The sequence below is a fragment of the Acomys russatus genome, chromosome 11, assembly GCF_903995435.1.
Source record: "Acomys russatus chromosome 11, mAcoRus1.1, whole genome shotgun sequence".
Lineage (NCBI taxonomy): Eukaryota > Metazoa > Chordata > Mammalia > Rodentia > Muridae > Acomys > Acomys russatus.
Genome location: NC_067147.1, coordinates 55,446,396 through 55,458,081, shown reverse-complemented (window position 1 = coordinate 55,458,081; position 11,686 = coordinate 55,446,396). Strand labels below are relative to the sequence as shown.

The following is an 11,686-nucleotide window of genomic DNA, read 5'->3' as shown; positions in this document are numbered from 1 at the left end:
CTACAAAAACACACCACACACGCCAAAAAAACAAAACAAAAACAAAACAAAAAAACCCCCAAGAACTAAAAACCATGACATTACTGTCCCCCCAGGGAGGGGTGACAGTGAGTAGAAGACACAAAACTGCCAGAAAGTAAAGTGCTTGTCGCTTCTGACACACAGCAGTGCCCAGGCCTTTGATCTGTGGTATGCAGACAGGGACTGTGGGAGATGAAGGCAGGCTGCCCAGGGTGATTCGGCAGGAGGGACATTTTTTGGCTTGTTCTACGGAGGGCACCAGTTCTGACCCAGAAGAATGGTCTTTCGAGTAAGCGGTGTAAGATGGGCCACAGGGCCAATAGGGAGGACCTCGCTGTGACATCAGGTCCAAGGCAGTCTCTTCTCGGCCTCAGGTAACTCGGTCAATCTTTGGCTTCTAAAAGTGCCTCCTTTCCTCTCCTTAATGACCTTAGGTTAATACTGCAGTGGCGAGATGCCATAGTGGAAGTCACCCAGGAGGCAGAGGGACAGACGCCTGACGCAGAGTGAACAGGAAGAGGTGACATCCCTGGGTCCTTGCAGAGGTTTTTGGATGGCAAAGCTGTGCCTGGGCCTACCTGCTGAGGTAGACTTGTCAGGTAAGCCATTCCTTCCCTCTACCCTGTGCTGGAGGTGGGCAGCCTATACAGCCCCTTCAACCCAAATGTGGTGTAGCTGGGGACATCTCTTAATGTGACCAAGAGAGGTTTAAGCCAGGAACACAAAAGTGTATACAAAATAGAAAAAATAAGTACTGTCTGTCTCCTATTTATATACATATACAGTATTTGCTTTAAAAAGGAACTTTACAAACACTGACCTATACTTGTCATCTTTCTGGAAGGCAAGCCAGTGGCCAGGCCTGGGTGCCGGGCTTTCACCAGACCCAGGGTAGGTGGTCATAAACAAGATGCCCGCTGGCTGCCTGGACCCCTCTGGTCACAGCCCCTTGGTATTGCACAATGTCCCCAAGTCAGGTGCTCTTGTTGGACCCTGATAATGAAATGCGTAAAAATCCAGTAATTAGCAGCAGAGTCAAGATACACGCCTTGGCTTCCTTGCGGTACGGGGTGGGGGTGGGGGGTCGAGGTGTCGGGCTCTGGGATCAGGTAATCACGAGCCAGAGTGCTCACCTGCAGGTCTTTACCCCTTCCTGTCCTCTGAATAAGCCTGGCAAACTGACTTGAGCAGCTACCAAACAGAACTCAAGCTAAGAGACAAGGCCATTCTTCTGGCTGCCAGGGGAATCCCGAGTAGGCACACGGTCTTCCCCTAGGCCGATCCTTGGCTGTTCTAAAACCCACACGGAAAGCAGCAAGTTCACAGATTTTTTTTTTTTTTTTTTTTTTTTTTGCTAAAGTATAGGTGAGAGCTGTGAACCCAAACCCCTAAACCAACGCCGACCGACAGAAAAGCATGCGCCACGCTTGGCACTGCTCCCTCCAGGGATGTCTGAGCTCATCACGTTATGGTGATGACCTGTGTATGGGAGTGTAGGTCCCTGAGCAGCGTGGCCCCTCTCTTCTCCTTCATACCAGCTGCATGGGCCCTCTTTTCTCTCACCCCACTACCCCTCCCATCTGTCCGCCCATACGACAACCCCTCAATTATTATTTTTCTTCAGAAAGTTTCAGTCCCCACTCATCATTGAGGTCATTCAGTGCAAGGAAAAATAAAAATAAAAAAATAAAAATAACAACAACAACAAAAAATCCTAAAAAGCCCATACACCAAACATATTGCTTGTTTCACGTCTAGAAAGTTCTTGGCTTTGAGTCCGAAACCATCTTCACATACTCTGAAATTATTGCTTAGAAGAGTCAGTCGGCCATGGCGGGGTACGGCAGAGTCTCCCTCACTGTACCAGGACAAACGTCCCCCGCTGGGCAGAGGTCAGGTCTTCCATCTCACAGTCCCCCTGTGGCAGCCCGGCAGGATCACAGCTTGGGGCCAGCCTGGTGAGGCACTGTGGCAGGGGCCCAGTGGGCAGGGCCACTGGGCCAGCACTGATGTGCAAGTGGGCATCCAGGAGCTGTGCAGCAGACGCCACGGGGGACATGCCAGGCTGGAGGAGGGGTGCTGGCAGCAGCGGGATCCCAGACATGAGGAGGCCATCACAGGGAGTGAGCACATACGGGACAGGGGATGGCTGGGGGCCCTGCTGGCAGCCAGACGAGGTGACTGGGTGGTGCTGTAACTGGAGCAGCCTGAAAAACAGAGAGACGGGGGAGGGAAGAGGTCACTTGGTCCACCCGGCCTAGAAGCGTTCCGGTTTTTACACTGCCCAGGTGGGTGCCACCCACCTCAGAGTTGCTCTTGGCAGAGGAGCTTGCATATAGCTTTGTGTGTGACGTGACACATCCCTGAGCCATCCAGCCTGCCCTAAGTCCTAGCTGATGTGGCGACTCAGAGATGCCAGCTCAACAGGAGAGTCTTGGTCACCATGGCTCTCCACCCACAAAGGGTTACTAAGCCTGCCCACTGTGCCTCCCAGGCTGCCAGGACCTCACTGAGGGGCCACATGACAGGGGATGTATCTCAGCACACAGGGAAGTGTGGTATGTTGCTACATGGGCTCCTTAAAAGAAACGGCAGAGAGCACAGGAAAGGTATGGCGGGCCTACCTCTGCTGCTGCAGCACCTCTTCGAGCAGGCTCCTGCCCTCGCGACTGCCGGTCGTGCAGCCTTGCAGGCCTGAGCTTGGGGCCGGGGTGTGGAAGGTGCTCATGCCTCCCCGGGGAGTGCGGATGGAGGACTGGCACACCTGGCGTGCCAACCCTTTGATCTTGTTCAGGCCCAGGAACCCCTTGGTCCTCGCATTTTTCCTCAGCTGCTGCCGAAAGGCCTTCAGCCCTGTGGAGACGAGAGCAAGGGGTTAGCAGGCCTTGCTCTGGGTTATGGCTGGTAGCCTTCAGTCTGCCGGAGTTTCCAAGCCCCAAGGAGGAGGAGGAGGAGGAGGAGGAAAGGAAGGGATAACTGGGCAGCCATGGCTGAGGTTTCCCTACAGAGTTCAACAGCTGCTAGCTCCTGAGTCCAACATCCACACCTCCTCCATGGCCAGCCTTCTTTCCAGGTCTGGGGCTATAGTCCCTCCCACAGTGGGACAAGTGTGTCTGGGTATGTTATGTAGGAGTGAGTGTGCCGTGCGCTGGGCTCTGGAGGCTCCCTGGGACTGACACAGACATAGAGGGTCTCACAGGTAACCCCTGACCCTGAGTGGCATGGAGAAGCCCAAGCAGGTATGGACCTGCTTGAGCCAGGATCCCTCCCTGACCCTAGCCCTTCTGCCAGGCAGAAGCTGTTTCCCAGAATGGCTGTCCCTTGCACTCAGGGCCAGGGTCTGACTCACTCTGTAAGCCAGGCTACCTAGAACTGTACCAGGCTGGTACCTCCAGCCTGTCCAGTGATCCAGTGAGGAGCTCTGATGCTTCCACTCAGGCTGAGGATGGGACCTAACTTCCATCAAGGACAGAGATGGCCTGCCAGGACAGTGGCACCTACTTGGGGGCAGGAAGTGTGGGCATGGAAGGGGACCTTACCTTGAGTGAGTGAGGTATCTGACGCTCTCCGTCCCTCCTGAAAGCTGACAGGAAGTAGGACAGCTGTGCCCAGACCTGCCTGAGCCTGTAGCACAGGGGTGGCCGACTGTGACCCCAGGAAAGGGGAGGCCAATCTGACTGGAGAGCTGGCGCCAGGCAGCCCTGGAGTGGCCAGGCCACCACCGAGCCCGGCAGGTCCTTCACTTGCAGAGAAGGGGAGGCAGCTATCCGAGCTGGTTCCTTCTGAGGGACTTGCCGTGGCAGAGGAGGAGACAATTATGCCTGTGGGAAGATCAAGGCCTTGAGTAGGAGACCTCACACCCCCATGGATAGCCCGAGGGGTGGGGTACATGGCCTGTTAGTGAGGAGGCTGTCATATGGTGGACCCTCATCTAGGCCACCAGAACCTAGAGGCTCTGGCTACGAGCCAAGAGTGCAAGTAGAGATGGGAGGCTAACAGACCTCAGGACAGGGAGAGGCCCAAGGCCAAACACCTGTCCTCCAGTGCCTGGGACAGGCAAGGGGTTGCCCACCACTGAGATAAATACACACGGGCCCAAATATGAACCATGGATCACTGAAAACAAAACAAAACAAAACAAACAAACAAACAAAAACCCCCAAACTCTAACTGGAGGAGGGTCCCAGGCAAAGGGCCCATTTCAAGTGAGTTCAACTTGGACTTGACCCTCCGCATGGATGCGGGGGTCTTTGGACTTACAAGGAGGGTTGAGCGGGGAGAAATGGGTGGAGACTTCAGCCAGTGTGTGCCTCCGGCCTGTGCTGCTGGGCAGGGGCTGCTGGACTTCCTGTTCCTCCTCCAGCCCGGGACCCTGCCTGGCCTCCTCACTGATGGCTGTGTCCAGCAGGCTGCTCGGGGAGACAGATCGGTGCCGGAACACTCCGCTGCAGTTGGTATCCACGGGGAAAAACAAGGGCTGGGTGGGAGAGACAAAAGCCAGTCAACTTCCAGGGCCCTGAGAACGGATGCTGATGGGACATCATCGGCCACAGGAAAGATCGCATAACCCACCAAGGACCAGCACCCACGCACCTGAAGGGAGCTGTGGAGATCACAATCCATCTCGGCCTGCAGGACAGACTGAGCCAAGGCCTGGGGCTGTGGACACAGCAGCGAGGGCCGGAAAGGGTCACATGGGAGGATTTCTTGAGGCACCTGGGGCCGGAGAGAAGGGAGGGATTGTTGGGAAGTGATTCCAGGGTCAAATGCCCGGTGGCAGCAAGCTGGTTCTAGAGATGAAACCCACAGGGGCCAGATGCCAGCTGACTGGACTAGGGGCTCAGGATCCGGTACCTTCATCTATGAGGCCACATGCATGTGGTCAGGAGGGGGTGCCAGGAACAAGAGTTTGCAGGCCAGTGCCTGGCCCAGAGTGGAACAGCCATAGCACCCCGTCCTGCCCCCTTTCCCACAACCTGTGGCTGACGCACAACTAGTGTTGCAACGAAGTCCAGGGGACCGTCCCGAGAGTCAGTGCCATGTCTGAGCAAGGGAGTCCTGGCTCTGAGGGGACAACTCAAGGCTCTAAGGAGGGAGCTCACCCTCACCTCCAGACTGCTGAGGTCCGAGCTTCGGAGCCGGGGCTGTCTGGCAGGGGCAGGGCCGGGCCGGGATGAGGACTGGGTGCTTCGGTGCTCCTTGATGCGTTCAAGGAGAAGGTAGTAAATAGCAGCAAAGTGGTTGTAGCTACTGTTCTGCAGGGACTAGGGAGCAGGAACAGCGGATCAGAGCAAGGCCCCCGCTACACTGGTCACTAGGCTTGCCTACGAGACCGTTCCCAGGTGACCCTCAGGCAGCCAAGAATATCCTTTGAGAAGGAGACAAGCTGGCCCTAAAATTAGACTATACTCCCATTTTAACTCCATAGGCAAGGGTCTGCTCTGTCTGAGGAAGCCGATCCCGCTGCCATCCCAGGATGTGAGGCGAGGGCAGGGCTCCGCCCAGGGTGCTCACCTCGATCGTCCTCTGCCGGTCGATGCCCAGGGCCTGCATGATGCCCAGCGCTTGTTCGTTGTAGTCGCCCAGGTTGGAGGTGTAGCCCTGCATGGAGAAGGCGAGGTCGTCCTGCTGCAGCAGGGTGGGGTCAGCCTGCATCCAGCGGTGCTGGCGGATCTGGGCGATGGTGATGCGCTTGGCAGGGTCCACAACCAGCATGCGTCGGATCAGTGTCTCACAGTCTAAGGAGGCAAAGGACTCGCTGAGGACAGGGTACTGAGCCTGGTGGCCTATTCCCACGCCTGCCCGCGTGGTAGTCAGGACGTCTGAAGCTCCCATGAGTCTACCTCCTTCTACAGAGAAGAGCCACCAAGTTGGGAACCAGACACGCTAATCTTTCCAAATGTTTCCTGTAGGAAACCATTTCGACTCTCCCTCCTATTGTGGTACACACAAGGCTGGACAGCTTTATAAAACAGAAAGTCTTGTGTGTGAGAGGGGTTGGCATCAAAGGGGCCTGATGGTGGGGCCACTGAGGAGGTGTGAGGCCTAGCAGTGTGTGTGTGTGGGGGGGGCACTGAGGAGCTAAGGCTTGCAGGGGACAGATAGTAAGTAGGGCACCGGGAAAGCACATGTGGGTTTGAGTTTCTCTTGCAGTTTGATCGCCAGGACCTGAGTCCTGACTGGAGAGCAGACTTGCTAGACAGCTGGGCAGGCACTGCCAAGACCCGCCCTCCATCTCTTTCCTAACCCTAACCGCCCAGCTTACCTGAGGCACCCAGGGCAGACCAGCCAGACCGCGCCCACCCACCTTGAGACATGAAGAAGGGGATGCGAAACCGGCCCTCCAGCACGCGCTGTCTCAGCGTCGGCAGGTTGGGTCCATCGAAAGGGAGGGACCCACAGACAAGGACGTACAGCACCACGCCGAGGCTCTGTGAAAACACCAGACAGCTGTGTTGGCGTCCTGCTTGCCGGCTCCTCCGGGGATGAGGTAGCAGGCGGTGGCAGCGGGGTCTAAAAAGGCTCCTACCCAGATGTCCAACTGGGGCCCTTCATACTCCTTCCCCTCAAAGACTTCGGGAGCTGCATATGGGGGGCTCCCACACCACGTGGACAGAGGCTCTCCTGGCTTGTAGAAATTCCCAAAACCAAAATCTGTGAGGCAAAGGAAGAGGCACAGACATAAGCACTGTAGCTGAAGAGGGCACCGGAACCAGGCATCCCACAGGGCCTTCCTCGCCACATGTTCTTGCCTGCCAGTTTGATGTCCATGTTGGCGTCCAGCAGCAGGTTCTCTGTCTTGAGGTCCCGGTGGACTATGTGATGGTTATGGCAGTACTCTACTGCTGACAGAATCTGCCAGAATTTCTTCCGAGCCTCGTTTTCACTCAGGTGCCCATTGGAAGTCAGATAATCTGAGGGACCACAAAACAAAGTCACACTCTAAGATACCGGAGCCTGCCACGACCTGGAGCCAGGCAAGGGACACCCTGAGAACCACAGGAGATGCAGGCACAAGGGAGAAGGCAGGTTTCACCTGACGCTAAAATGAATGCAACTCACCGAACATTTCTCCATTTTTTGCAAATTCTGTGACAATGTATAGCATATCCTTTGTCTCCATAACCTGAAACAACAGCAACAACAACAAAAAAGGAAAAACTTAAGCTGAGGAGAAAGGACCAAACGGAAGCTGTGATGGATGCACCTGAACCCCACGCAACCTTTGACCTCTTCAAGAAACCGCCTCCATCATGTAAGGAAGGAGAGAGGGAGGGGAAAGAAACGCAACCCAGACACAACTTTACACACTGGGATAAGACCCTCCGCTCCGCCATCACTTGGTCCTGTCTGCCCGGGCAAGTCTGCTCTTAAAAGGGAGAGCGCCACAAACAAGGCTATACAGGGCTAGCGTTTGCCTCACATGCCTCCTGAGCTCTGGAAACCATGTATGCCAGAATCCTAAGAGTGTCCTTTCAGAAGCCCCAATGGACAAATGGTCATTCAAGAAAACAAAACAAAAACAACAACAACCAACCAAGCAACCAAAAAAATACCAAAGCAAACCAAGTAATCAATACCAATATCCCACGCCCACTTGCTTTATTGACAAGACATTAAGCTTTAAGAACATGGCCTTGCCAGGTAAACTACAGGGGATTGCTCTTTGTACAGCGCATTGCTTAGCATGTGTCAACAGTAATGGTCAGTGTCAACATAGACTTTCAGAGTTCATTCATTGATCGACAACTCTGTTACTTAAAAAAAAAAAAAAAAACTTAAACCATAACTAAGCAACAAAGTAAAATTCAATTCTTTGGTTCTGAAACAAGTTAAAAAAAAAAAAAAAAAAACACTTAAATACATGTATTGTCTAAATATTCCAGAGGAGCCAGGTATAGTGGCGTATACCTGTAATCCCAGCACTCAGGAGGCAGAGGCAGAATTGCTGTGAAATCAAGGCTAGCCTGGACTACATAGCAAGTTCCAGGCTAGTCAGTCTAGCCAGTGAAACGGTCTCAATACAAATAAATAAATAGAACATTTCATGGGGAGAAAGAGAATGCACCCTGGCAGAAAGAAAGATTTCTTTGGGTTCAAGACATACTGTTATTCCTTTGAAAGGTATTTTAAAGAATCCTTTTGAGTCAAAAACACTAAGAAAAGAGTTATTAAAAACCATGGCAAGTCAGCTAAAAAACCTTAGCTGTCACCTCCCCTCCCCACAGTGCACTAGAGGACCCCTGTTTATTCCTTTTCTCAATGAAAGAAAAGGGGAAGGAAAATGAATTTAGAGTCTACATCTTTTTTTTTTTTTTTTTTTTTTTTTTTTGGTCTTTCGAAACAAGGTTTCTCTGTGTAGCCTTGGCTGTCTTAGGCTTGCTTTGTAGACCAGGCTGGTCTTGAAGTCACAGTGATCAGCGATCTGCCTGCTTCTGCCACCCGAGTGCTGGGATTAAAGGCGAGCGCCACTATGCCCAGCTTAGAGTCTACATCTTTTAACCTTTAAAAACCCTAAATAAACCAAGTTTGGTGGCAGACATCTGTAATCCCAGCACTCAGGAGACTACGGCAGGAGGATTGCCACAAGTCTAAGGCCACCAAGACATAGAAGCTATATGGCAAGATGCTATCTCAACAAATGGAACCAAACAAACACTCCCCACCCCCACCCAGAGGAGAGAAAGAGACGCCTAGGGCCCGGGCCAGCAGAATGAATGCTAGACACCAGTATCAAGACCAGAGGACCAAAACCTGAAAACTGAGCTGCAGAAGACAGGAGCTAAACTGTCCACGCTGGCATCCGTCGCCTGGGCAACAAAGCTTTGACCTGACCGGCAAGTGGAAGGAAGGGAGGAAGGAAGGTGCTAAGAGCAGCATAGACAGGGCCTCCATGGGCTGGAGCACAAGAGCGGTGGTGGTGGGGAGGCGGCATCTTCCCAGCCCCTTCTCCCAAGCGCGCTGGCCGAGGAGGAAACTTATCTTGGAGCACAACTTATAGGCTGACCTCTGAGCACACAGCCCCGGGCTCTGTGCTTAGAGACGGAGAGGGAACCATCACCACAGGCCAAATACAAGCTCCAGGGACTTGTCTGCCATTGTTCTGAGAAGGAAGGCCAGGGGTAATTTTAAATTACAGTTCTCTTCCCTACTGCACCGGAGACACGACTGCACACTCACGTCCCCTGTAGTCACCTCAGGCTCACGAGGATTCTGAGAGTCACTGATGGGGACTCACACACCAACACAAGCATATATGACAACGTTCACCAGGCCTGGCTCTTCTACATGTAAACCCATCTCAGGGCTGCAGAAGGGTCGTCTATCACTAGGCAGACCCGAGGGAGATTGTCAGAGAACAACCAAGCAGCAGACAACTGGGTGAGGCACACATTCTCACCCCAGATGAAATGCCACGTTTCTAGGGCTAAAGCATCTCGCGGTCTCTGCTCAGCACTGTGAGTTACACTCAGGGAGACCAGGGCTTGCTGTTGCCATCACAAAGAAAAGCTGGAAAGCGCTGCCGCTTTTTTTTAACATTTAGTAATCATCTGCAAAGGCGGAAGTTTCGAGTTTCGCTCAAGTTTGCCCTTCGGTACTAAGCCTGATGATGGTACATGTGGCTATTCTCACGGTGACAGGACTTTATCAACAGACCTCAACACATCCAAAACCCGGGACAAATCACAATGCGAGATAAAAACTCCGAACAAGACAAAACCAAGTGTCACACGGAGCAAGAGACTACTACCTGGTTCCTTCCTACTGGGGAGTACAGAAACCCAGGCCACCTTCAGGGACCACAGGCTCAGGGTATGACACGTGAGAAGCAAAGGTCGTGCCCATGAGGCTCACCTGGTAGAGCTTGATGATATGAGGGTGGTTGAGGAGTTTCATGAGCTGGACCTCCCGATAGATCTTCTCCAGGTTGCTGGAATCTAAGCGTGTCTTGTCAATTATTTTTATTGCAACCTACAGATTTTTAAAAAGAAAAGGGGGGGGGGGTAAATAAACGTTCGAGGAACCTCATTTGCACTTCTTTTGGGGGGGGGGCAAACGAATTTCTCAAACATTTGATGTCTTCAAAAGGTCACAAGAAATTGAGAGAAAATAAAAGTCGGCACTAACTGTGTTTTTGCCAGCTAGCTTTACAAGGAGCCACTCATATCTGGGTTTTTTGTTTTTTTCTCCCCCCCCCCCCCAAACGCTCTCTCTTTAATTTTCGGGGAAGGTGGGTGTTGGTCATTATTATCTTTGCTGTTCCTAGTAATTGTACAAATTATGCAGAAACATAACAAAAAGCTTCCTCCTCCTTTACCAGACTAAACACTGTCATCGTTTACAATTGTGACAATCAACTCTGCAGGACTGAATCAGCACAGGGGTCCACCCCCTGGCTGGATCCTCACACCGCTCGCTCCCCCCCCACACACCGGGTTTAGTCTCCCCCCCAATAAGCGCGCGCACCTGCGTTTTGGTGACTCGGTGCCGCGCCAGCTTAACCACCGCAAAATTGCCTTTTCCCAGGGTACGTTCCACGTCGTAAAAGCCCACGCGGAGGGGCTTCTGCTGGCCCTGGCCTGTGCCTGAGGGGACCGCGCTGAACTCCGACATGATCACCATGGCTTCGGGCCGCACCTGCGGGTCAGCGAGGAGTGCGTTCAGCACCGACCGAAACCGGCTCGACCCCCTTTCCCTACCGCCCCCCCCCCCCGTCCCCAGCCCGAGCCTCCACGACGTGGCCAACAAAACTGTGTCCGCCAGGCCACCACGCGTGCCTCCTCGACCCTATGTTCCTCCCACCCAGGTACCCGAGTGTGGCCCGGGACCCTGGATCCCAGCTCGCACCCCCACTCGCTCATTCCTTGACACCGTCTCCCCGGACTAAAGTCCCCACGTACGCACCCCTCTACCCCGAATCACCCCAGCCCGAGCTCTCGGATCCTGGGCTCGTAGCCCGCGCCCCCACGCGCGCGCCCCCACGATCCCAGGTTCTCTTCGCTCGAGTCCCCACGCACGCGCCCCCCGACCCCCGGTCCTGGCTGGGCACGCGCGCCAGCAGCCCACCCGCGGTCGACCCCACGCCAGCCCCTGGACACCCTCGGGTGCCGGGCTATCACCGCGCTTCGGTCCACCAGCGCCCGCACTCGGCTCCCCAGGACAGGCTCCTCAACCGGGCGCTCGCGGACCCGCCTCCAGGCGCCGACCCGCAACAATGGGGAGCCCGCCGGGCTGCAGTCCAGCCCGCGACCCCACGCGCGCACCTGCGGGGCCGCGGGAACCCGAATCCGCGCCACCGCTCACCTCCGCCGTCCTCCGTGCGCTCGATCCGGGACGCCACCCGCTCGGCTGTTCGCTCTGCTTCGGCGCCCGCAGTTCGCGCCGCCGCCACCAACGCTGCCGCTGCCGCCCGGGCCGCGCCGCATGTCAGCGCCCCACCGCCGCCGGCCGCACGCGGCAACGCCCCGCCCCGCCCCGCCCCGCCCCGCGCAAGCCCCGCCCCACCCCGCCCCCCGCGGCAGGCACAGCCCATTGACGTCGTTTTGACGCCAGAGCGACGCGCGGCCCAGTGCCGGCCGAGGGGGAGCAGAGATCGGGCGGTTGCCAAGAGACTGAAGGCTCTGACGCGCGCGCCGGTGAGGCCGTCGCCGTGGCGACCGCGGGC

The 11,686-nt window shown here is 55.0% G+C and overlaps 1 protein-coding gene across 1 annotated transcript; it reads right to left on the bottom strand.

Moving 5' to 3' along the window:
• Positions 1-1,709: 1,709 nt before the first annotated feature.
• On the bottom strand, positions 1,710-11,440 carry Sik1 (salt inducible kinase 1). The gene is made up of 14 exons (XM_051153366.1): positions 11,326-11,440; positions 10,489-10,659; positions 9,877-9,993; positions 7,084-7,147; positions 6,774-6,935; positions 6,551-6,675; positions 6,329-6,452; positions 5,536-5,759; positions 5,130-5,285; positions 4,615-4,737; positions 4,282-4,498; positions 3,561-3,842; positions 2,646-2,874; positions 1,710-2,228 (listed from the first exon to the last, which is right to left on the bottom strand). The coding sequence occupies exons 2-14, from the start codon at positions 10,642-10,644 to the stop codon at positions 1,877-1,879; spliced, it is 2,331 nt and encodes a 776-aa protein (XP_051009323.1). The 5' UTR covers positions 10,645-10,659; positions 11,326-11,440; the 3' UTR covers positions 1,710-1,876.
• Positions 11,441-11,686: the final 246 nt, after the last annotated feature.

Bases quoted from the DNA above. Each gene is read 5' to 3' on its own strand.
- Sik1 (XM_051153366.1), bottom strand. From the start codon at position 10,644: ATGGTGATCATGTCGGAGTTCAGCGCGGTCCCCTCAGGCACAGGCCAG. The intron at 7,148-9,876 runs GTGAGCCTCATG...CTGTTGTTTCAG, and splicing joins ATATCATCAAGCTCTACCAG to GTTATGGAGACAAAGGATAT. The intron at 2,875-3,560 runs GTAAGGTCCCCT...TCGTCTCCACAG, and splicing joins AGATACCTCACTCACTCAAG to GGCTGAAGGCCTTTCGGCAG.